At 37.2% G+C, this 24708-nt stretch overlaps 1 protein-coding gene across 1 annotated transcript in view; it reads right to left on the bottom strand.

Annotated features, from left to right (window-relative positions):
- MMP21 (matrix metallopeptidase 21) overlaps nt 1–23128 on the bottom strand; it is a 72714-nt gene extending 49586 nt beyond the window's left edge. The window contains exons 1-3 of the mRNA XM_053692968.1: nt 22877–23128; nt 9202–9832; nt 1312–1451 (exon numbers count right to left, since the gene is read on the bottom strand). Coding sequence (XP_053548943.1) covers nt 1312–1451; nt 9202–9832; nt 22877–23128 — 1023 coding nt within the window. The remainder of the gene's footprint in view (nt 1–1311; nt 1452–9201; nt 9833–22876) is intronic.
- Nucleotides 23129–24708: the final 1580 nt, after the last annotated feature.

Genomic DNA, 24708 nt, shown 5'->3' with positions numbered 1-24708 from the left:
ATACTTACATATCTGCACAGTGCAAGCAGAGACAGAAACTGGAGGTGCAGAGAGGAGAGCAAAAGAGAGAAGGTAAAAGGACAATAAAGGACAATACTTACATATTTGCACAGTACAAGCAGAGACATAAACTGGAGGTGCAGAGACGAGAGCAAGAGAGAGAAGGTAAAAGGACAATAAAGGACAATACTTACATATTTGCAAAGTGCAAGCAGAGACAGAAACAGGAGGTACAGAGAGGAGAGCAAGAGAGGGAAGGTAAAAGGACAATAAAGGACAATACTTACATATCTGCACAGTGCAAGCAGAGACAGAAACTGGAGGTACAGAGAGGGGAGCTGGTGACAGAGAGAATGTAAAAGGACAATAAAGGACACTACTTACATATTTGCACAGTGCAAGCAGAGACAGGAACTGGAGGTACAGATAGGAGAGCAAGACAGAGAGAAGGTAAAATAACAATAAAGGACAATACTTACATATTTGCACAGTGCAAGCAGAGACAGAAACTGGAGGTACAGAGAAGGTAAAAGGACAATAAAGGACAATACTTACATATCTGCACAGTGCAAGCAGAGACAGAACCAGGAGGTACAGAGAGGAGAGCAAGAGAGGGAAGGTAAAAGGACAATAAAGGACAATACTTAAATATCTGCACAGTGCAAGCAGAGACAGAAACAGGAGGTACAGAGAGGAGAGCAAGAGAGGGAAGGTAAAAGGACAATAAAGGACAATACTTAAATATCTGCACAGTGCAAGCAGAGACAGAAACAGGAGGTACAGAGAGGAGAGCAAGAGAGGGAAGGTAAAAGGACAATAAAGGACAATACTTAAATATCTGCACAGTGCAAGCAGAGACAGAAACTGGAGGTACAGAGAAGGTATAAGGACAATAAAGGACAATACTTGCATATCTGCACTGTGCAAGCAGAGACAGAAACAGGAGGTACAGAGAAGGTATAAGGACAATAAAGGACAATACTTACATATCTGCACAGTGCAAGCAGAGACAGAAACTGGAGGTACAGAGAAGGTATAAGGACAATAAAGGACAATACTTGCATATCTGCACTGTGCAAGCAGAGACAGAAACAGGAGGTACAGAGAAGGTATAAGGACAATAAAGGACAATACTTGCATATCTGCACTGTGCAAGCAGAGACAGAAACTGGAGGTACAGAGAGGGGAGCAGGCGACAGACAGAAGGTAAAAGGACAATAAAGGACAATACTTACATATTTGCCCAGTGCAAGCAGAGACAAAAACTGGAGGTGCAGAGAAGGTAAAAGGACAATAAAGGACAATGCTTACTTTAAGGAGACTGATCCCATTGTCACTGCTGGGAGCTGTGAAGTGCTCATCATCATCAAAGTGTATATCACCCAGAAACCAGGCATGTGCAAACTCCTGCCCTGAGCCATCAAAAGCCTGTGAACACCCCAAGTGACGGCCTGTGAGGGGAAATTAGTTATACAGCTATATGTTTATGGTTATGTTAGATGGAAAAAAGTATTTTTAACTCCTGGACTGCCAGTTTTAAAAAAGATTTTCTAATTTACTTCTATTATATTTTTTTTCATTCTCTTGGTATCCCTTTTAGAAAGAGCTGCAATGCACTACTGAGAGCTAGTTCAGCAGATCGGTAAGCTAATGACAAGAGGCATTTATGTCCATCCACCAATAAGCTCACAGCTCCTAAACCTACCTAAGTATGCTTTTCAACAAAGGATACCGAGCAGAGATAGGCAAGGTGTCCATACACGGACACTAGTGTCCATGACTGGCCATTGCTGTGTCCGCCACCCATTTTGCTGCGGGAAGGGAGGCGTAGGACAGATGAATGCTGGTCCTGACTCCTTGATACACGCAGCACCACGTTTCGCAGGGTTGTGGCTACTCACCACGTGATGCCGCTTAGTACCGGGAAAATTACTCTGAGTGAGACTGAGAGAGAGAGAGAAGATTCAAGAAGCAAGTAACCACTGTGTCCCTGGCGCTTTAAATGCAAAGGTAAAGCCCTTTAACCAGCACCTGAGGTTTATTATAAGTAGCATTTAATTAGAAAGAAAATATATACTAAGGTTGTGATTTCTGATTAAATAATAGGAAAGGGAGAATATGTAGTGTGAATAAAGTTGTGGCTATACCCATGTGACACTGGCACATGGGTATAGCCAGAGGAGGGCTGGTTATAAGGTCAGTGGTATCTGCATCAGTATAATAACTCCCAGCACTATATAATGACACAGTAGTGACACTGGCTCATGGGTATAGCCAGAGGAGGGCTGGTTATAGGATCAGTAGTATCTGCATCAGTATAATAACACCCAGCACTATATAATGACACAGTAGTGACACTGGCACATGGGTATAACCAGAGGAGGGCTGGTTATAGGATCAGTGGTATGTGCATCAGTATAATAACACCCAGCACTATATATAATGACACAGTAGTGACACTGACTCATGGGTATAGCCAGAGGAGGGCTGGTTATAGGATCAGTGGTATCTGCATCAGTATAATAACACCCAGCACTATATAATGACACAGTAGAGACACTGGCACATGGGTATAACCAGAGGAGGGCTGGTTATAGGATCAATGGTATCTGCATCAGTATAATAACACCCAGCACTATATAATGACACAGTAGTGACACTGGCACATGGGTATAGCCAGAGGAGGGCTGGTTATAGGATCAGTAGTATCTGCATCAGTATAATAACACCCAGCACTATATAATGACACAGTAGTGACACTGGCACATGGGTATAACCAGAGGAGGGCTGGTTATAGGATCAATGGTATCTGCATCATTCTAATAACACCCAGCACTATATAATGACACAGTAGTGACACTGGCACATGGGTATAGCCAGAAGAGGGCTGGTTATAGGATCAGTGGTATGTGCATCAGTATAATAACACCCAGCACTATATATAATGACACAGTAGTGACACTGACTCATGGGTATAGCCAGAGGAGGGCTGGTTATAGGATCAGTGGTATCTGCATCAGTATAATAACACCCAGCACTATATAATGACACAGTAGAGACACTGGCACATGGGTATAACCAGAGGAGGGCTGGTTATAGGATCAATGGTATCTGCATCAGTATAATAACACCCAGCACTATATAATGACACAGTAGTGACACTGGCACATGGGTATAGCCAGAGGAGGGCTGGTTATAGGATCAGTAGTATCTGCATCAGTATAATAACACCCAGCACTATATAATGACACAGTAGTGACACTGGCACATGGGTATAACCAGAGGAGGGCTGGTTATAGGATCAATGGTATCTGCATCATTCTAATAACACCCAGCACTATATAATGACACAGTAGTGACACTGGCACATGGGTATAACCAGAGGAGGGCTGGTTATATGATCAATGGTATCTGCATCATTATAATAACACCAATCACTATACAAAGGTACAGAAGTGACACTGGCACATGGGTATAGCCAGAGGAGGGCTGGTTATAGGATCAGAGGTATCTGCATCAGTATAATAACCCCCAGCACTATATAATGACACAGTAGTGACACTGGCTCATGGGTATAGCCAGAGGAGGGCTGGTTATAGGATCAGTGGTATGTGCATCAGTATAATAACACCCAGCACTATATATAATGACACAGTAGTGACACTGACTCATGGGTATAGCCAGAGGAGGGCTGGTTATAGGATCAGTGGTATCTGCATCAGTATAATAACACCAAGCACTATATAATGATGTTTTTAATTTGAAATGTACCTTGGTGTACACTAAGGTCTTTACTTTGGAAAATGTCCGCCACAGCCTTGGTTCGTGCCTATCCCTGATACCGAGAGTACTAAGCAAATTAGATAATAGACATAAAATGGAAATTGTTTAAAATTTTATGAATATATATTATATATATATATATATATATATATATATATAAAAAAAAAAAGATAGAGATACAGTGGTTTACGATGTGGGCAGAGCCATCAACCAGGTATAGAGAAAGAAATGAGACATAACTCAATGATTAAGAGAGAAACAAACATAGATAGTGGTCCCTTAAGGGGAGAGTCCTCAGTTATGAAGATACATTTGGTTAAGGGGTCAAGTTGGGTTGGTGTGTCATTAGGGCAGGCTGTTTGCATTCGCAGGGTTACACAAGGGAATAGTCTCTTAGGCTAGTGTTTTAATTTGCAAATTGCAGAGGGTGGGGTAACAGCACACTTTGAATAAAGTGGTTACTCACAGTAAACAACTTATATAAAAATTCATGTAATCTAGCTCTGGTAATTGAAGATTTTCCAGTTTTCAGAACTGAAAAGGTACTCTGCAGACATTTCAAGACTAACTCCACTACATCTATTTCTCTAATAGGCTTTAATAAATAAGAACTGCAACACAATGAAATCTATACTAACAAGCTAGTCATGTCAAAGCCCAAGCCGAGATTGGATACTCCAAATGAGGCAAGTGGTGCGTGGAGTTTGGCTATTAAAAGCCAACACAATGTTAATTTGTTTTAAAAATGTTTAGACATGGCTGATATATAATTGTATAGCAAGACATCAGAAATATCTTGTAATTAAAGGGACGGTCAACACCAGAATTTTTGTTGTTAAAAAGAAAGATAATCCCTTTCTTACCCATTCCCCAGTTTTGCATATCCAACACAGTTATAATAATACACATTTTACCTCTGTAATTATCTTGTATCTAAGCCTCTGCTGACTGCCCCCTTATTTCAGTTCTTTTGACAGACATGCAGTTTAGCCAATCAGTGCTCACTCCTAGGTCACTTTACGTGCATGAGCTCAATGTTATCTATATGAAACATGTGAACTAATGCCCTCTAGTGGTCAAAATGTATTCAGATTAGAGGCAGTCTTCAAGGTCTAAGAAATTAGCATATGAACCTCCTAGGTTTAGCTTTCAACTAAGAATACCAAGAGAACAAAGCAAAATTGGTGATAAAAGTAAATTGGGAAGTTGTTTAAAATTGCATGCCCTATTTAAATCATGAAAGTTTTTTTTGGACTTGACTGTCCCTTTAAGTACAAGGTGTTTCTCTGATTTTTCCCCAGTATTGAAGACAGGAAATTCAGATATTTTGAGAAATAGCATTGACTTAAATCAAAGCAGATAATGCATTCAAAGACTTTACTTTTAGAAGGATGAATATGTTCACTGATATTTTGTCAAGTTGGAAAACTGTTTTGGATTTGGGTTTTTTTTGGGGTCGCCCGGGTCTGGATCAGCAGTAAGTTTGGGAATTTTCCTTGTCTCTGATAATAGAGTTAAAATCTATTGTAAAGTAATTGCCAGTTTATTCTTGTTTTTATTATAACACAGTTGAATATTAATCCCTTGAGTGCACCAACAGGACAGCAGCACATTGCGTACTAATACGTTGCAAATGTCTTTGGCAGCCATGGAGTTAAAGATCTTCCCCGTGTGTTTTTACTACCCGAAGTTCATTACTTACAGATCACAGGAAAGCTTAATGCTACAAATTTGCATATTAAACAGAATTTTGTAATTATCCTTTGGCTCAACAAACAGAATATCGTAGATATTCAACTGTCAGCACTTTGGAGTAATGATGAGCTAAATATGGTTTTATAAAATGCACAATAATTATAAAAGTTGCTGCTGTTGTTGGTTTTTTGCTGTCTCAATAAGACATCAGTGAAAGATAAATTACTGACTTGACACAGGACATTGTAAGTCGATGCTTAAAAGGACAATATACTCAAAAAACTTTCTATCATCCATTTGAAAGTGCAACATTTAAAAATGTAGGATTGTTTGGTTGAAAAATCTGAAGCGTGAAACGTTTGTTGTATTCAAAGCAGCTGCAGAAACACACTTTCAATTGAGCTGGGCTCTCTCTTATTCCAATGGGAAGTCAATTTATTTAGCAGACTCTCGTTTACATAGCTTTTCTTTAGAGAATACTGCAGTATATGTGTCAGTTTCAGTTTAATACATTCTAGCATTAATCAATCAGTAGGAACACATAAAGGTGGGCAATATTTAGAGTACAATGTCCTTTTAATGAGCATCTGTACCTAACAACCTGTGGGTATTAGTAAGAAGTACCTATCAGCCTATGAGAATTAGCAGGAAGTGGCTATTAGCCTATGAGAATTAGCAGGAAGTGGCTATTAGCCTATGAGAATTAGCAGGAAGTACCTATCAGTCTATGAGAATTAGCAGGAAGTGGCTATTAGCCTATGAGAATTAGCAGGAAGTGGCTATTAGCCAATACATATTAACAGGAAGTACACAACTGGCACTTCTGTTTTAGTTTCAATTTGAATTAAATGTGTCCCCCCCACAATTGTCAACATGTTTAAATGCAGCACTTCCTTAAATAAAACGTGACTGCAACAGACTTGAAATATGTTTTAGAAATTTTTTTATGTACTTTTCAAAATCTTAAAGGGACTGTCTAGTCAAAATTAAACTTTCATGATTCAGATAAAGCATGCAATTTTTACTTTCCAGTATACTTTTACCATCAAATTTGCTTTGTTCTCTTGGTATTCTTTGTTGAAAGCTAAACCTAGGAAGGTTCATATGCTAATTACTGAGCCCTTCAAGGACGCCTCTTATCTCAGGGCATTTTGATGGTGTTTCACATAGACAGCACTTGTTCATGTGTGCCATATAGATAACATTGTGATCACTCCTGTGCAGTTATTTATTAGTTAGCACTGATTGGCTAAAATGCAAGTCTGACAAAAGAACTGATAAGGGGACAGTCTGCAGAGGCTTAGATACAAGGTAATTACAGAGGTAAGAAGTGTTTCTATTTTTCTTATCAGATTAACACTCTATGGGCCTGATGAGCTAAAGGTCTCTGGGCTGCAGGGCCAGTGCTTGTGTAAGGCAGTCTAGGCAGCCGCATTGCCGACATTGGCAAAGCAACGTATTGAAAAATGATTTATGTGCGCACAGTGCACGGCACACTAACTCTAACTGTCAGACTCAGACAGAACACAGACACTGTAGTTCCTACATAAACCGTACTTGCAATGCTAATTATGGGCTTGCTATTCATTTTGCAGCATTGCTATCTATGCAGCATGAGCAGCAGGGGAGGGCGTGCGTGTGAACTGTGAAGGCAGGCTTAGGCAGCTGAGCTCACTTACGCTGCACTTCGGCAGAGCGTAACTCCTGTGTCCTGTCTTATTTGACTGAGAGACTGTGCGTTACATGCACAGTTAGTCAGTGACATAGAGCCTGGAGTAGGACAGTGGTGGAACCGATCTTCTATAAGAAGTTGTATACCACATAGGAATGCGTGACCTACGTCACTTCTGGTAATGTGTATCAGCTGCTGGAGGTGTGTGGCGCTCAATGCGCATGCGCAAGAGGCCCAACCTCCTCCAAACAGCTGTTAAGGCGACTTATTTGACAACAACGGGTCGAGGAATTCTATTGGCCATGCCACGCATGCGCACACGGCCCTACTCTTCACTCATCAGACAAGGCACTAGCAGCACACTGGACACTATTGTTTGTACAGCCACTGACTTAACGGACCAATCAGATAATACAGTAACGCTTTTTTACTATGTATTATCTGATCGGTCCGTAGTCCGTATGATTTGCCCACCTCCATTCAATTTACAAATTGTTACATCGCACGCCGCCGACTTGCAGTGCCCGGGGGGTGGTTGTGCTTATGGGGTTTACAGGGGGTGCTGATGGGGCTTACGTAAGTTACACAGGGGGTGCTTATGGGGGTTACAGGGGGTGCTGATGGGGCTTATGTAGGTTACCCCTCTGTAACCTACATAAGCACCCACTGTAACCCCCATAAGCACCTCCTGTGTAACTTACGTAAACCCCATCAGCACCCCCTGTAAACCCCATATGTCGGTGGCGTGCAATAGAACAATTTGTAAATTGAATGGAGGTGGGCAAATGAAACAGACTACGGACCGATCAGATAATACATAGTAAAAACGCGTTACTGCATTATCTGATTGATCCGTGAAGTCAGTGGCTGTACAATAGGGTCCAGTGTGCCGCTGTTGTAAAATAAGTTGTATACAACAGCTGATTACACGTCACTGGAAGTGACGTGGTACACGCATTCCTATGGTATACAACTTATTTTAGAACACTGACTCTCTCTCTGAGAGGGAAACAAACGTGCTGGATGCTGGCGCCACTCAAAAAAAAATAAGCGGGAAAAAATTGTATTGTTACGGTGCATCAAAAATCGTAACAAAATTGTTCATCAAAAATCGTAAATTGCACAGGAATAAATTGTATTAAATATACACAGCGTAAATTGTAATTTAAAGTGACAGTCTAGTCCAAAATAAACTTTCATGATTCAGATAGGGCATGTAATTTTAAACAATTTTCCAATTTACTTTTATCACCAGTTTTGCTTTGTTCTCTTGGTATTCTTAGTTGAAAGTTTAACCTAGGAGGTTCATATGCTAATTTCTTAGACCTTGAAGGCCACCTTTTTCCAGAATGCATTTTAACAGTTTTTCACCACTAGAGGGTGTTCGTTTATGTATTTCATATAGATAACACTGTGCTTGTGCACGTGAAGTTATCTGGGAGCAGGCACTGATTGGCTAAACTGCAAGTTTGTCAAAAGAACTGAAATAAAGGGGCAGTTTGCAGAGGCTTAGATACAAGATAATCACAGAGGATAAAAGTATATTAATATAACTGTGTTGCTTATGCAAAACTGGGGAATGGGTAATAAAGGGATTATCTATCTTTTAAAACAATAACAATTCTGGTGTAGACTGTCCCTTTAAGTACAATGGATGTGCAAAAATCACTTATAAGTACAAAATACAAAGCGTATTTTTTTTTCCATAAAATGGGCTGAACATTGGCGTATATGAAATTGTCTACTCATCCCAGTGTAATTCTGTAAAGATTTTCGTGCTACAGATCTCACAGTCTCTTCTCACAAACTAAAAGGTGGCAAGCTTTTCTCAAAACACTCAAAATACTTATATCCAGCTAACTCCATTACTTTCAATAGGAGACATCTCGCCACACGCAGGGACTGCCCCTTTTTACAATAATCCCACCAGGGCAGCCCCTGCGAGGGTCGGCAATAAAAACCACGTCTGATCTGGAGAAATTTAGATAATCTAGCCCTATATCTCCTTTTATTAATGAAATTTCAAATAAAAAAAAACAATATTAACGTACCTCGGCCAAATCCTAGCTTGATGTCTATTTGAGATATTGGAGAAGTATTATCTTCTTCAAAATCCAAAGGCATAACTTCACTCCACATTCGAAATGCTAGTCTGAAAACGTATCTCTGCTCATTAATTGAAAGCTGACTGCTGTATCCTTCTCCAATCATTCTCCATTTGAGAAGTTTTTTGTTAAATGCCTTTTCTCCACCTTCTTTGATGACCTCCTGTTCTTTTCTATACTGGTCTGAAGTCATTAGCAGATCCAAGAACCTCTTTTTCCGGATTTTTGGTGGATCTGAACTTGAGTTGTTTAATGGTCTTGTTTTGTTCTCAGATAACTTTTCTGTTTCTTGTTTCTCTGGGTTGGTTTTCGTGATCTGGTTGTCTGGTACTCCACACCTTGGCTTATTCATAGCATTGATGGTAGCATCATCCAATCTCCCAGTGGTGGGCAAATTATTTAGCTTTTGAAATCGTTTGAGTGCATTAATTAATGAAGGACTTTTTGGCGGCTCATCAAGTCTTGAGTCAGTTATACCCTCCTGCATCAGAGTGAAATCTTTCAGAGGTTCGTTATCACGTGTACTTGATAAATCCCAGGCAACGGGTTCTGTCCAGCCATATTTTACTAAATATTGCTGAAAAATAAAGGATGTGAAAAGGAAATGGTTTTGTGTTATTACAAGTTTGGAAACTCATTGCATATAGAACCTTATTACAAGGAGAATAAACCTTCATTTAAACCATGGAAAATTGCAAAGAATTTGGTGTGCTAACTAGTCTAGTATTAGAAAGGTATTTAGTAATTATCATTATTATTTTTATTATTTAAAGGGATAGTCTTGACTAGACCCAATACATAATTTTGATTAGTTATTGTTACATACAAGAGAAGCATCCTGCAACTGGTCTCACATCTATAAGCTTGTAAGAAGTACATAAAAACATTTAAAGGAACAGTCAAGTCAAAATCAAACTTTCATGATTCAGATAGGGCTTGTCCTTTTAAACAACTTTGCAATATACTTTAATCATCAAATTTGCTTTGTATTCTTGGTATTCTTTGTTGAAAGCTAAACCTAGGTAGGTTCAAACTGATTTCTAAGCCGTTGAAGCTCATCTGTTATCTCAGTGCTTTTTGACAGTTATTCACAGGTAGACAGTTCATGCGTGCCATATATATATCATCGTGTTCACTCCCGTGAAGTTATTTAGGAGTCAGTACTGATTGGCTAAAATGCAAGTCTGTCAAAAGAACTCAGACAAGGGGCAGTCTACAGAGGCTTAGATACAAGGTATAAAACTGGGGAATGGGTAATAACAGGATTATCTATCTTTTTAAACAATAACAATTTTTCTATTAGTCTGTTATTTTAAATTCATACGCCTAGATTACTAGTTCTGTGTTAGCCTTAAAAAGCAGCGTTAAGGGGTCCTAACGCTGCTTTTTAACGCCCGCTGGTATTACAAGTCAGGCAGGTACAGGTGTACCACTCACTTTTTTTCTGTGACTTTTCCATACCGCAAATCCCCTTACGTCAATTACGTATCCTATCTTTTTAATGGAATTTGCCTAACGCTGGTATTACAAGTCTTGGAGAAAGTGAGCGGTACAGCCTCTACCTCCAAGACTCCTACTGCATATAAAAGTCAGTAGTTAAGAGTTTTATGGGCTAACGCCAGAACATGAAGCTCTTAACTAAAGTGCTACAAAGTACACTAACACCAATAAACTACCTATGAACCCCTAAACCGAGGCCCCCCCACATCGCAAACACTATAATAACAGGTAAGACCAGGTAAGACCAGCACACCTGAGTTCATCAGAGATCCATAGATACCATGGTAGGTGCAATCATACAGAGTCCAATCCCATAGACTCCAAATAAGTATCCAAAGCAAATGATGATGCACTCAATGAAGTGAAAGGACTTTTATTGAAGTGAACAGCAACGTTTCGGGGCTAGTGCCCCTTTGTCAAGCTAAAAATGCAATGCACATACAAACAATTTATAGCACAGCTAATTAAAACAAGGACCAATAGGAACACATATGGAAGGTGGAGTTACACAGAAGAAACAAAGTTTTTCTCATACATAGTAACATTAGTTTAATTAACCCCATGTTGCCAGATAAGGAATCCTAAAGGGCCAAAGTTAAAAACATCATATATGAGCGGACATATATAAATAAATACATAGCCATCTATATAGAAAGAAAGAGAGATATACAGAGAAACATAATAATTAAATCATAGTAATGGGTTGAGATCAAAATCCCGATTCATGCCCTTGGGGTAAAGTGTATCAAGTTTCCATATCCACTTGGCCTCTCTGTACAGAAGCTCTCTATGTCTATCCCCCCCCTGGGTTTTCTTTTTATTTGGTCTAATACCATAAAGCGAAGTTGGTTTGCTTGATGTCCCATTTGTAAAAAATGAGCAGGCACAGGAAGATCTTTAGTACTGTCATTTCTAATAGTAGACTTATGTTGTCCTATAAGGTCCCTTACCCTTTGGGTGGTCTCCCCTATATATAACAGCCCACATGGACATTTAAGGGCGTATACAACGTAGGAGGAGTTACAGGTAAAAAACCCCGGTATTTTAAATTTAGGGATGACAACAGTGTCATTAAAGGGGGTGAAATTTGTCATCCCTACTCCGGGTGTAAATTTAAAATACTGGGGATTTTTACCTGTAACTCCTCCTATGTTGTGTACGCCCTTAAATGTCCATGTGGGCTGTTATATATAGGGGAGACCACCCAAAGGGTAAGGGACCGTATAGGACAACATAAGTCTACTATTAGAAATGACAGTACTAAAGATCTTCCTGTGCCTGCTCATTTTTTACAAATGGGACATCAAGCAAACCAACTTCGCTTTATGGTATTAGACCAAATAAAAAGAAAACCCAGGGGGGGGGGGGTGATAGACATAGAGAGCTTCTGTACAGAGAGGCCAAGTGGATATGGAAACTTGATACACTTTACCCCAAGGGCATGAATCGGGATTTTGATCTCAACCCATTACTATGATTTAATTATTATGTTTCTCTGTATATCTCTCCTTCTTTCTATATAGATGGCTATGTATTTATTTATATATGTCCCCTCATATATGATGTTTTTAACTTTGGCCCTTTAGGATTCCTTATCTGGCAACATGGGGTTAATTAAACTAATGTTACTATGCATGAGAAAAACTTTGTTTCTTCTGTGTAACTCCACCTTCCATATGTGTTCCTATTGGTCCTTGTTTTAATTAGCTGTGCTATAAATTGTTTGTATGTGCATTGCATTTTTAGCTTGACAAAGAGGCAGTAGCCCCGAAACGTTGCTGCTGTTCACTTCAATAAAAGTCCTTTCACTTCATTGAGTGCATCATCATTTGCTTTGGATACTATAATAAAATTATTTACCCCTAATCTGTCGACCGGACATCGCCGCCACCTACATTATACCTATGAACCCCTAATCTGCTGCCCCTAACATCGCCGACATTGCCGCTACTATAATAAAGTTATTAACCCCTAAACCTAACCCTAACCCTAACACCCCCTAAGTTAAATATAATTTAAATAAATCTAAATAAAATTACTATAATTAAATAAATGAATCCTATTTAAAACTAAATACTTACCTATAAAATAAACCCTAATATAGCTACAATATAACTAATAGTTACATTGTAGCTATTTTAGGATTTATATTTATTTTACAGGCAACTTTGTATTTATTTTAACTAGGTACAATAGCTATTAAATAGTTAATAACTATTTAATAGCTACCTAGTTAAAATAATTACAAAATTACCTGTAAAATAAATCCTAACCTAAGTTACAATTAAACCTAATACTACACTATCAATAAATTAATTAAATAAAATACCTACAATTATCTACAATTAAACCTAACACTACACTATCAATAAATTAATTAAATAAAATACCTACAAATAAATACAATTAAATAAACTAACTAAAGTACAAAAAATAAAAAAAGAACTGTTACAAAAAATAAAAAAATAATTTACAAACATTATAAAAATATTACAACAATTTTAAGCTAATTACACCTACTCTAAGCCCCCTAATAAAATAACAAAGCCCCCCTATAAACCTAATATAGCTACAATATAACTAATAGTTACATTGTAGCTATTTTAGGATTTATATTTATTTTACAGGCAACTTTGTATTTATTTTAACTAGGTACAATAGCTATTAAATAGTTAATAACTATTTAATAGCTACCTAGTTAAAATAATTACAAAATTACCTGTAAAATAAATCCTAACCTAAGTTACAAATACACCTAACACTACACTATCAATAAATTAATTAAATAAATTAACTATAATTATCTAAAATAAAATATAATTAAATAAACTAAACTATATTACAAAAACAAACAAACACTAAATTATAAAAAATAAAAAAAATTACAAGAAGTTTAATCTAATTACACCTAATCTAAGCCCCCTAATAAAATAAAAAAGCCCCCCAAAATGATAAAATTCCCTATCCTAAACTAAATTACAAAGTAATCAGCTCTTTTACCAGCCCTTAAAAGGGCTTTTTGCGGGGCATTGCCCCAAAGTAATCGGCTCTTTTACCTGTAAAAAAAAAAGAAATACAATACCCCCCAACATTACAACCCACCACCTACACACCCCTACTCTAAAACCATCTTCTATCTTCATCCTTCCGGAGCGGAGCAGAGCCATCTTCTATCCAGCCGACGTGGAGCCATCCTCTTCAATCGAAGTCCTAACGAAGAATGAAGTTTCCTTTAAATGACATCATCCAAGATGGCGTCCCTCGAATTCCGATTGGCTGATAGGATTCTATCAGCCAATCGGAATTAAAGTAGGAAAAATATCTGATAGGTTGATTTAATCAGCCAATCGGATTGAAGTTCAATCCGATTGGCTGATTAAATCAACCAATCGGATTTTTCCTACCTTAATTCCGATTGGCTTATAGAATATTATCAGCAAATTGGAATTCGAGGGACGCCATCTTGGATGACGTCATTTAAAGGAAGCTTGGTTTTCAGCTGCTAAAAAATAATGATTACATAAAAGTTTCATGCACTTCTTACAAGCTTATAGATGTGGAACACATTGCAAGATGCTTGTCAGGTATGTTACCATAAATATTAAAGAATAAGTATTGTATTGGATCTAGACTGTCCCTTTAACATTGCCATTTATATTAACTTAACTCTATACATTTTGGTGTGCAAAAAACATCTTCAACTCAGGTTTTTTCTTTATTTTTATTTTCAATAGCATTCCAATCCATTAGAAAAATGGCTGTTGCAAATTGTAAAGCTGCCCAAATTTCATATGTAGTATAACTGGAACTGTGATCCATGTTCAATGCAGCAGAGTACGATATATTGCGCTCTATATCAAGATAAGTAGCACAAATTTGTTACTCCATTGCAACTGTCCACATTTTGAGTCATAGTTTAAAAATGTTACTTGTTGAGTATTTTAATTAGTTTGAAGTCATGCTAGGTCATTAGAAAACTAGAGTGCAAATCTTTCCTTACAGATTGAAACAGACTACTATGTTCTGCGCATATTTAATACTTATAAATAATCTGCACAGCTGTGCTTAGGCGTTAGCCATGAAAACCAGCGTTAGAGGCTCCTAACGCTGGTTTTAGGCTAACTCCGGTATTTGGAGTCACTCAAAATAGGGTCTAACGCTCACTTTTCAGCCGTGACTTTTCCATACCGCAGATCCCCTTACGTCAATTGCGTATCCTATCTTTTCAATGGGATCTTTCTAACTCCGGTATTTAGAGTCGTGTCTGAAGTGAGCGTTAGACATCTAACGACAAAACTCCAGCCGCAGGAAAAAAGTCAGTAGTTAAGAGCTTTCTGGGCTAACGCCGGTTCATAAAGCTCTTAACTACTGTACTCTAAAGTACACTAACACCCATAAACTACCTATGTACCCCTAAACTGAGGCCCCCCCACATCGCCGCCACTCGATTAAATTTTTTTAACCCCTAATCTGCCGACAGCCACCTACGTTATACTTATGTACCCCTAATCTGCTGCCCCTAACACCGCCGACCCCTGTATTATATTTATTAACCCCTAATCTGCCCCCCACAACGTCGGCGCCAGCTACCTACAATAATTAACCCCTAATCTGCCGAGCGGACCGCACCGCTATTATAATAAAGTTATTAACCCCTAATCCGCCTCACTAACCCTGTAATAAATAGTATTAACCCCTAATCTGCCCTCCCTAACATCGCCGACACCTAACTTCAAACATTAACCCCTAATCTGCCGACTGGAGCTCACCCCTATTCTAATAAATGTATTAACCCCTAAAGCTAAGTCTAACCCTAACACTAACACCCCCCTAAATTAAATATAATTTTAATCTAACGAAATTAATTAACTCTTATTAAATAAATTATTCCTATTTAAAGCTAAATACTTACCTGTAAAATAAACCCTAATATAGCTACAATATAACGAATAATTACATTGTAGCTATTTTAGGATTAATATTTATTTTACAGTCAACTTTGTAATTATTTTAACCAGGTACAATAGCTATTTAATAGTTAAGAACTATTTAATAGCTAAAATAGTTAAAATAATTACAAATTTACCTGTAAAATAAATCCTAACCTAAGTTACAATTAAACCTAACACTACACTATCAATAAATTAATTAAATAAAATACCAATAATTATCTACAATTAAACCTACCACTATACTATCAATAAATAAATTAAATACAATACCTACAAATAACTACAATGAAATAAACTATCTAAAGTACAAAAAATAAAAAAGAATTAAGTTACAAAAAATAAAAAAATATTTACAAACATAAGAAAAATATTACAACAATTTTAAACTAATTACACCTACTCTAAGCCCCCTAATAAAATAACAAAGACCCCCAAAATAACAAATGCCCTACCCTATTTTAAATTACTACATTTGAAAGCTCTTTTACCTTACCAGCCCTGAACAGGGCCCTTTGCGGGGCATGCCCCAAGAAATTCAGCTCTTTTGCCTGTAAAAAAAAACATACAATACCCCCCCCCAACATTACAACCCACCACCCACATACCCCTAATCTAACCCAAACCCCCCTTAAATAAACCTAACACTAAGCCCCTGAAGATCTTCCTACCTTGTCTTCACCCTACCAGGTTCACCGATCCGTCCTGAAGAGCTCCTCCGATGTCCTGATCCAAGCCCAAGCGGGGGGCTGAAGAGGTCCATGATCCGGATGAAGTCTTCATCCAAGCGGGAGCTGAAGAGGTCCATGATCCGGATGAAGTCTTCATCCAAGCGGGAGCTGAAGAGGTCCATGATCCGGATGAAGTCTTCTATCAACGGCATCTTCAATCTTCTTTCTTCCGGATCCATCTTGCAGACCTCCGACGCGGAACATCCTCTTCTCCCGACGCCTACTAGCCGAATGACGGTTCCTTTAAGGGATGTCATCCAAGATGGCGTCCCTCGAATTCCGATTGGCTGATAGGATTCTATCAGCCAATCGGAATTAAGGTAGGAATATTCTGATTGGCTGATGGAATCAGCCAATCAGAATCAAGATCAATCCGATTGGCTGATCCAATCAGCCAATCAGATTGAGCTCGCATTCTATTGGCTGATCGGAACACTCAATAGAATGCAAGCTCAATCTGATTGGCTGATCGAATCAGCCAATCGGATTGAACTTGATTCTGATTGGCTGATTCCAGAATCAAGTTCAATCCGATTGGCTGATTCGATCAGCCAATCAGATTGAGCTTGCATTCTATTGAGTGTTCCGATCAGCCAATAGAATGCGAGCTCAATCTGATTGGCTGATTGGATCAGCCAATCGGATTGATCTTGATTCTGATTGGCTGATTCCATCAGCCAATCAGAATATTCCTACCTTAATTCCGATTGGCTGATAGAATCCTATCAGCCAATCGGAATTCGAGGGACGCCATCTTGGATGACGTCCCTTAAAGGAACCGTCATTCGGCTAGTAGGCGTCGGGAGAAGAGGATGTTCCGCGTCGGAGGTCTGCAAGATGGATCCGGAAGAAAGAAGATTGAAGATGCCGTTGATAGAAGACTTCATCCGGATCATGGACCTCTTCAGCTCCCGCTTGGATGAAGACTTCAGCCGGATCATGGACCTCTTCAGCCCCCCGCTTGGGCTTGGATCAGGACATCGGAGGAGCTCTTCAGGACGGATCGGTGAACCTGGTAGGGTGAAGACAAGGTAGGAAGATCTTCAGGGGCTTAGTGTTAGGTTTATTTAAGGGGGGTTTGGGTTAGATTAGGGGTATGTGGGTGGTGGGTTGTAATGTTGGGGGGGGGTATTGTATGTTTTTTTTTACAGGCAAAAGAGCTGAATTTCTTGGGGCATGCCCCGCAAAGGGCCCTGTTCAGGGCTGGTAAGGTAAAAGAGCTTTCAAATGTAGTAATTTAAAATAGGGTAGGGCATTTGTTATTTTGGGGGTCTTTGTTATTTTATTAGGGGGCTTAGAGTAGGTGTAATTAGTTTAAAATTGTTGTAATATTTTTCTTATGTTTGTAAATATTTTTTTATTTTTTGTAACTTAGTTCTTTTTTATTTTTTGTACTTTAGATAGTTTATTTCATTGTAGTTATTTGTAGGTATTGTATTTAATTTATTTATTGATAGTATAGTGGTAGGTATAATTGTAGATAATTATAGGTATTTTATTTAATTAATTTATTGATAGTGTAGTGTTAGGTTTAATTGTAACTTAGGTTAGGATTTATTTTACAGGTAAATTTGTAATTATTTTAACTATTTTAGCTATTAAATAGTTCTTAACTATTAAATAGCTATTGTACCTGGTTAAAATAATTACAAAGTTGACTGTAAAATAAATATTAATCCTAAAATAGCTACAATGTAATTATTCGTTATATTGTAGCTATATTAGGGTTTATTTTACAGGTAAGTATTTAGCTTTAAATAGGAATAATTTATTTAATAAGAGTTAATTAATTTCGTTAGATTAAAATTATATTTAATTTAGGGGGGTGTTAGTGTTAGGGTTAGACTTAGCTTTAGGGGTTAATACATTTATTATAGTAGCTGTGAGCTCCGGTCGGCAGATTAGGGGTTAATGTTTGAAGGTAGGTGTCGGCGATGTTAGGGAGGGCAGATTAGGGGTTAATACTATTTATTATAGGGTTAGTGATGCGGATTAGGGGTTAATAACTTTATTATAGTAGCACTCAGGTCCGCTCGGCAGATAAGGGGTTAATAAGTGTAGGCAGGTGGAGGCGACGTTGAGGGGGGCAGATTAGGGGTTAATAAATATAATATAGGGGTCGGCGGTGTTAGGGGCAGCAGATTAGGGGTACATATGGATAATGTAAGTAGCGGCGGTTTACGGAGTGGCAGATTAGGGGTTAAAAATAATATGCAGGGGTCAGCGATAGCGGGGGCGGCAGATTAGGGGTTAATAAGTGTAAGGCTAGGAGTGTTTAGACTCGGGGTACATGTTAGGGTGTTAGGTGCAGACGTAGGAAGTGTTTCCCCATAGCAAACAATGGGGCTGCGTTAGGAGCTGAACGCGGCTTTTTTGCAGGTGTTAGTTTTTTTTTCAGCTCAAACAGCCCCATTGTTTCCTATGGGGGAATCGTGCACGAGCATGTTTTTGAGTCTGGCCGCTTGCGTAAGCAACTCTGGTATCGAGAGTTGAAGCTGCGTTAAAAATGCTCTACGCTCCTTTTTGGAGCCTAACGCAGCCTTTTTGTGGACTCTCAATACCAGAGTTATTTTTATGGTGCGGCCAGAAAAAAGCCGGCGTTAGCTACGCGGGTCGTTACCGACAAAACTCTAAATCTAGGCCTAAGTGTTTTACTGGTAAGTTAAAGGGACAGTCTAGTCAAAATTAAACTTTTATGATTCAGATAGGGCATGCAATTTTAAACAACTTTCCAATTTACATTTATCATCAAATTTGCTTTGTTCCCTTGGTGTTATTTTTTAAAAGCTTAAGCTAGCTAGGCTCAAACTGATTTCTAAACCGTTGAAAACCGCCTCTTAGCTCAGAGCATTTTGAAAGTTTTTCACAGTTAGACAGCGCTAGTTTATGTTTGCCATATAGATAACATTGTGCTCACTCCCATGGAGATATTTATGAGTCAGCACTGATTGGCTAAAATGCAAGTCTGTCAAATGAACTGAAATAAGGGGGCAGTCTGCAGAGGCTTAGATACAAGGTAATCACAGAGGTAAAACATATTAATATAACTGTGTTGATTATGCAAAACTGGGGAATGGGTAATAAAGGGATTACTATCTTTTAAACAATAACAATTCTGGTGTAGACTGTCCCTTTAAAGCTGTAAACTATAATATAAATGTTCCTTCCCCCCACCCCTCAAATCGGACTGCTAATATAAGCATACACAGCAGCTAATTGTCATGGCTACAGCTAGATGCATGGGAGTGAGCAAAATGTACCATGCATTATACTGTACAGAAATGTCATGTCACACCATAAGACAGTTTGACACACTATCTGAAGTCTCTTCTCCAGATAACACAATGGGACAGCAAAATACACTTTGTCTGTTTGTAATAACATTTCTTAGATGTTGGCGTAGCTTAATTCAGTGCAAACGTTTTTGTGCATGTTCCGTACACGTTAATATACATTTTAAATATATAAAAATATGATAAGTGCTCAGATTAGATAAGATCATGGTACTGTTTGATTATGATTGCAGTGAAGTGTTTGGATGTTGTTATTTTTTTTTAATATGAAATTATTTAAAATGTTCTGAAATTCTTAATCATATTAATTTTAAACTATTATTGGACTCCCAATCTATAATTTCATAATTATTGCCCTGCTAATGGCGCCATTGTGGGTATCGGCTCAATCACAGTTAACCATTTTTATTGTTTAAAAGCAGTACTTATATATTATTTCAGTGTAAAATTGCCCTATACTTAACATATGCCAGTCCTGTTTGTTCTTATCATAATCCAAATTCTCGATACTTAAAGGGATACTAAACCCCATTTTTTCTTTTGTGATTCAGATAGAGCATGCAATTTTAAGCAACTTTCTAATTTACTGCTATTATCAATTTTTCTTCATTCTCTTATTATCGTTATTTGAAATGCAAGAATGTAAGTTTAGATGCCGGCCCATTTTTGGTGAACAACCTGGGTTGTCCTTGCTGATTGGTGAATAAATTCAGGAATGTAAAGATTAAGAGCCGACCCATTTTTGATTGAGAACCTGGTTTATGCTTGCTTCTTGGTTTGCTAAATGTAGCCACCAATAAGCAAGCACTATCCAGGGTGCTGAACCTAAAATGGGCTGGCTCCTAAGCTTTAAATTCCTACTTTTTAAATAAAGGTAGCAAGAGTACGAAGAAAAATTGATAGAAAGAGCAAATTAGAAAGTTGCTTAAAATTGCATGCTCTATCTGAATCATTAAAGAAAAAAATTTGGGTTTAGTGTCCCTTTAACTATAAATTTAAAGGCCTATTTTTTTTTACAAATGTAACATCGGTTTTCTATATGCTTAAAACACATTGAAGTTACTACTGACATCAATCAACAGATACAAAAGCTTCCAGCTTGATTGATTAAAGTTAAACAAATATTACTAATATGCACTTTTACACTAATAAAAAATAGACAATTCATTAACAAACAAATACACACACCCACTAAACACATAATGCCTCGGTTAAATTCCCATATACAAACTTCAGAAATCATTATCACAACATATGATTGGGCTCAACCCAAAAATTGATTAAAGTGACATTAAAGTCAGAATTAAACGTTCACAATTCAGAAACATAAAAAACAGCTTCCAGTTGACTTCTTTTATTAAATATACCTCTTTCTTTTTGTCTTCTTTGTCAAAAGCAACTCATTTCTATATCGGCATACCTGAGTATTGTGCATGTGCCTTCAGAACTAAATATATAAAATTGCTACAAACACTGATGCAAACCCTGCTACTATAGGGTGTTCAGGACACATGCATTCTCCTGAACCTACCTCAGTATGCTTTTATAGACAGTAGCTACATTTAAACAAAGGATACCCAGAGAATGAAGTCACTTTGATAATAAAAGTACATTTGATATTTTTTTTTTTACATTTTATACACTCTGATTTATGAACGTTCGTTAAAAAGACAAAAGCAAACAAAAAAAAACCTCTACAGCCAAAATATGTTGAACTTTTTTCTAGTAATCAGAAGTAATCTGGAAAGTTTTTTTTTTTGTTGTTTTTTTTTTTAAATTGTGTGTTCTATCTAAACAAAAGTATAACTAAAGTGTAACGAAGGATAGTATAATTATAGTTCTGTATAAACAAAGCTATATGAAAATCTATTTAGCAAGATAAATGACACAAAACTGCACATACAAACAGATCATGTTTTGTTTTATCATATCAGGACTCTTTGTGTGGCAAATTGGGAGAGATGGAAAATAATTTAAGGGTGTTTAAATAGCACTAATTAATCTGTTTTTGTGTAAAATTGTGTTGTCATTCACATTCCCTAGAGAGACCAAAAGACAAATTATGGAGCCTGCAAATATTACAAATCAGATAGCCAGTTTAGACAATTTTCAGCATTTTGTAAACCTATGATTTTGGTTTTTGGACTTTTTAGGGAGCGTGGTACAAACTATTTGTTTACACATAAGAAATGTTTAGTTTGCCTTTAAAGTCCCTAGGCTTCTGAATACCCTGCCCTAGAATACATTTAGGATATTGTAGTAAATAATGTACAGAATCAATCAATAAGCTCAGCACCCAAACAGACGTATCTCCAATTTTAGTACTGATGCAAGGGGTTAGGGGTTACTGCATACCCCAATTCCATCAAAGTATCCAAATAGACCACAGCACCAAGTATGTCTTCACAATATTATACCTTTATTTTCATGACACAATGTGTAGTAAATAATGTAGATGCTTGTTTCAACAGCAGAATTGGTCTCCTACATGAAATAACCTTGACTGCAGACTGGAAAAGCATTATTAATATGATTCATTAGATGTATCTGAAAATGTTCTATTGAAAATGAAGAGAGCACTCAATAGAAGGATTAAAAGTAAAAAACAAAACAAAAAAACATTAGTAAATTAGCTTATTTGCTAGAGTTGGTTCATTGTGGCATTATTAAAGGGACATTCCAGCCAAAACTGGAATCCAGATGGATGCAGTACAGTTTTAAAAAGAAGCATTTTTGTATTATACATGTATAATAAGGTGCTTGTATCATCTGGTAATGACTCAATTTGTTAATTGCTGACATGATTCAAGCCCCACTGGTGCTCTGAGCAGCTGCAGTGTTTAAAATACTGGTACACTGAGAATATCTAAGTATGCCTCACATGCACGTGCAGAGGAATATGCTAACACTAAAACAGTAATAACTTTTGCTAGAAGCATTTTTTGCCAATACATTTATATTGCAAATATGTTTCTATTTAAAGATGTAATTCATCTATGTGCATTTCAATTTGGACCGGAATGTCCCTTTAAAGTCTATGTATGACTTGTTTGCCACTACCAGGTAGAATAATTTGTAAGTGCTGTAGTATGTAGGGTATTTAATACTTAGTATAAAGAGTTAAGTGTTTGTAAGGTTTGTAGTTTACCTGTGCAGAGATCAGATCTGTAACCAGCTCGGCTTGCTGAAGAGAAGAACTTTGTACATCTGACTGATCCCGGGTGTGGAAGAGTTTCTCGGTTTGGCTTAAAGAGAATGATAGTAGCAAGTAATAAAATGAAATGAAATGGTTGGCAGACTTCATGTCTTTGTCATATGAGGGCTTATCCTCTGGGAAACTTAGTTTTGACTTTACAAAGGATTTCCCCCCTACTAATGCTTCATATATGACCAGACACATTTGTTTATTGGTTGTTGCCTATCACCTACCTCCAAAATATCTCACATCCAATAAGAAAAAACAAGATAAAGAAAACCTCAAATTGTGCTGAGATTTGTCTAACCATGACAAACAAACATGACTCGCAATTTGATGTCATCAACAAACCTAGAGGAATCCCTTGTTTTACAAGTCTTTAGCTAAATTCCATGGCTGAGGTGATTAGTTCACAACATGTTCCTATTTAAACGTTTCCGTTGGTAACATGATGTTTTAAGTACACACACACTCTTTAGATTCCTAGAGAGATGTGCACCAGCTTTGTCCAGATGCCAAACTGCAAACTCAATATTTACTAATATAAACAGGGGTTATTTATTAAAGGGATATAAATGTGCAAAAAAATATATTCTAATATGTTAGAAGATTGTATTATTGCTCTATTGCTTGTATATAACTATGTGTTTAACTCCTGCAAGGGAATGAAAAACACAAGTTAGCCTCAGAGCAGCAATGCACTACTGGGAGCTAGCTGGCCATATGTGGTGTGTCAATGAAATGAGACAAATGTGTGTAGCCAACAATCACCAGTAGTGCAGGATATCTACATATTCATTTTCAACAAATGATACCATGACAACAAAGTACATTTAAAAATAGAAGTTAAAGCTGAATTAGTGCAAGTTTAATTTTGACCCCCCCCACCACCACCTTTAAAGGTGTTTAAATACTATTTTTAAAAAATAGTGATTATTAATTTAAGAAGGTTTCAGAAGTACCAAAACTACGTTGCTTTTTCAGTTAATCTACATAACTTTCCGATTGTAATACTACAAGTATTTGCTTTAAAAACAAAAAAGACATTTTCTTATCTAAAAATATAAAAAAATAAACCATATATTAACATTACCAAACAATTTATGAATCTTGCATATAAATATGCTTTAACGTGTTTTCATGTACTTGACTGCAAAGAGCTCAAATGCACTGATATATATGTCTATACACAAATACATATGTATTTATGTGTTCATATGTGTATATATGTCTGTAAATACATATTTACACATATAAATATATATATCTATGTATATACACATAAATATTCATACATATACATATTTAGACATGTATATGTATGTATCTCAATGTTTAAACCCTTTGCCAGCCTTTTTTTTCTAACACCTGATACCTCATATCTTTGAACCCTTATAACTTTTTTGTGCAATCATTTTTTTTAAATAATTTTAAATAGATGGTGTTATTATGAGTGTAACTGTGCTTTTACATGTAATTTTGATGTGTTTTGTGACTCTTTTTTGAGTCACATAACAGTTAACCAGAGCTCTAAAGTGACGCTATCCGATGCTCGTTAAATTCAATTGCCCTAAGCAATTTACTTTCAACTTGTAATATGAGCACTACATCCGACACGTGCAAACAGACGCACTAAACCCGATATTGCTCACATGCCACTCGTAATCTGGCCCATAATGTTTTAACAAAATAGAGCATTTTGTTTTTACTCTAGAATATTCCTTTAATTTATAAAGATCTAGAAGTGATTTAAACTTTGTTCGATAGAACGTGAAGGCAGATGG

Source organism: Bombina bombina, chromosome 9 (genome assembly GCF_027579735.1).
Source record: "Bombina bombina isolate aBomBom1 chromosome 9, aBomBom1.pri, whole genome shotgun sequence".
In the NCBI taxonomy this organism is placed as follows: Eukaryota; Metazoa; Chordata; class Amphibia; order Anura; family Bombinatoridae; genus Bombina; species Bombina bombina.
This window is presented reverse-complemented; position numbering and strand designations above follow the sequence as displayed.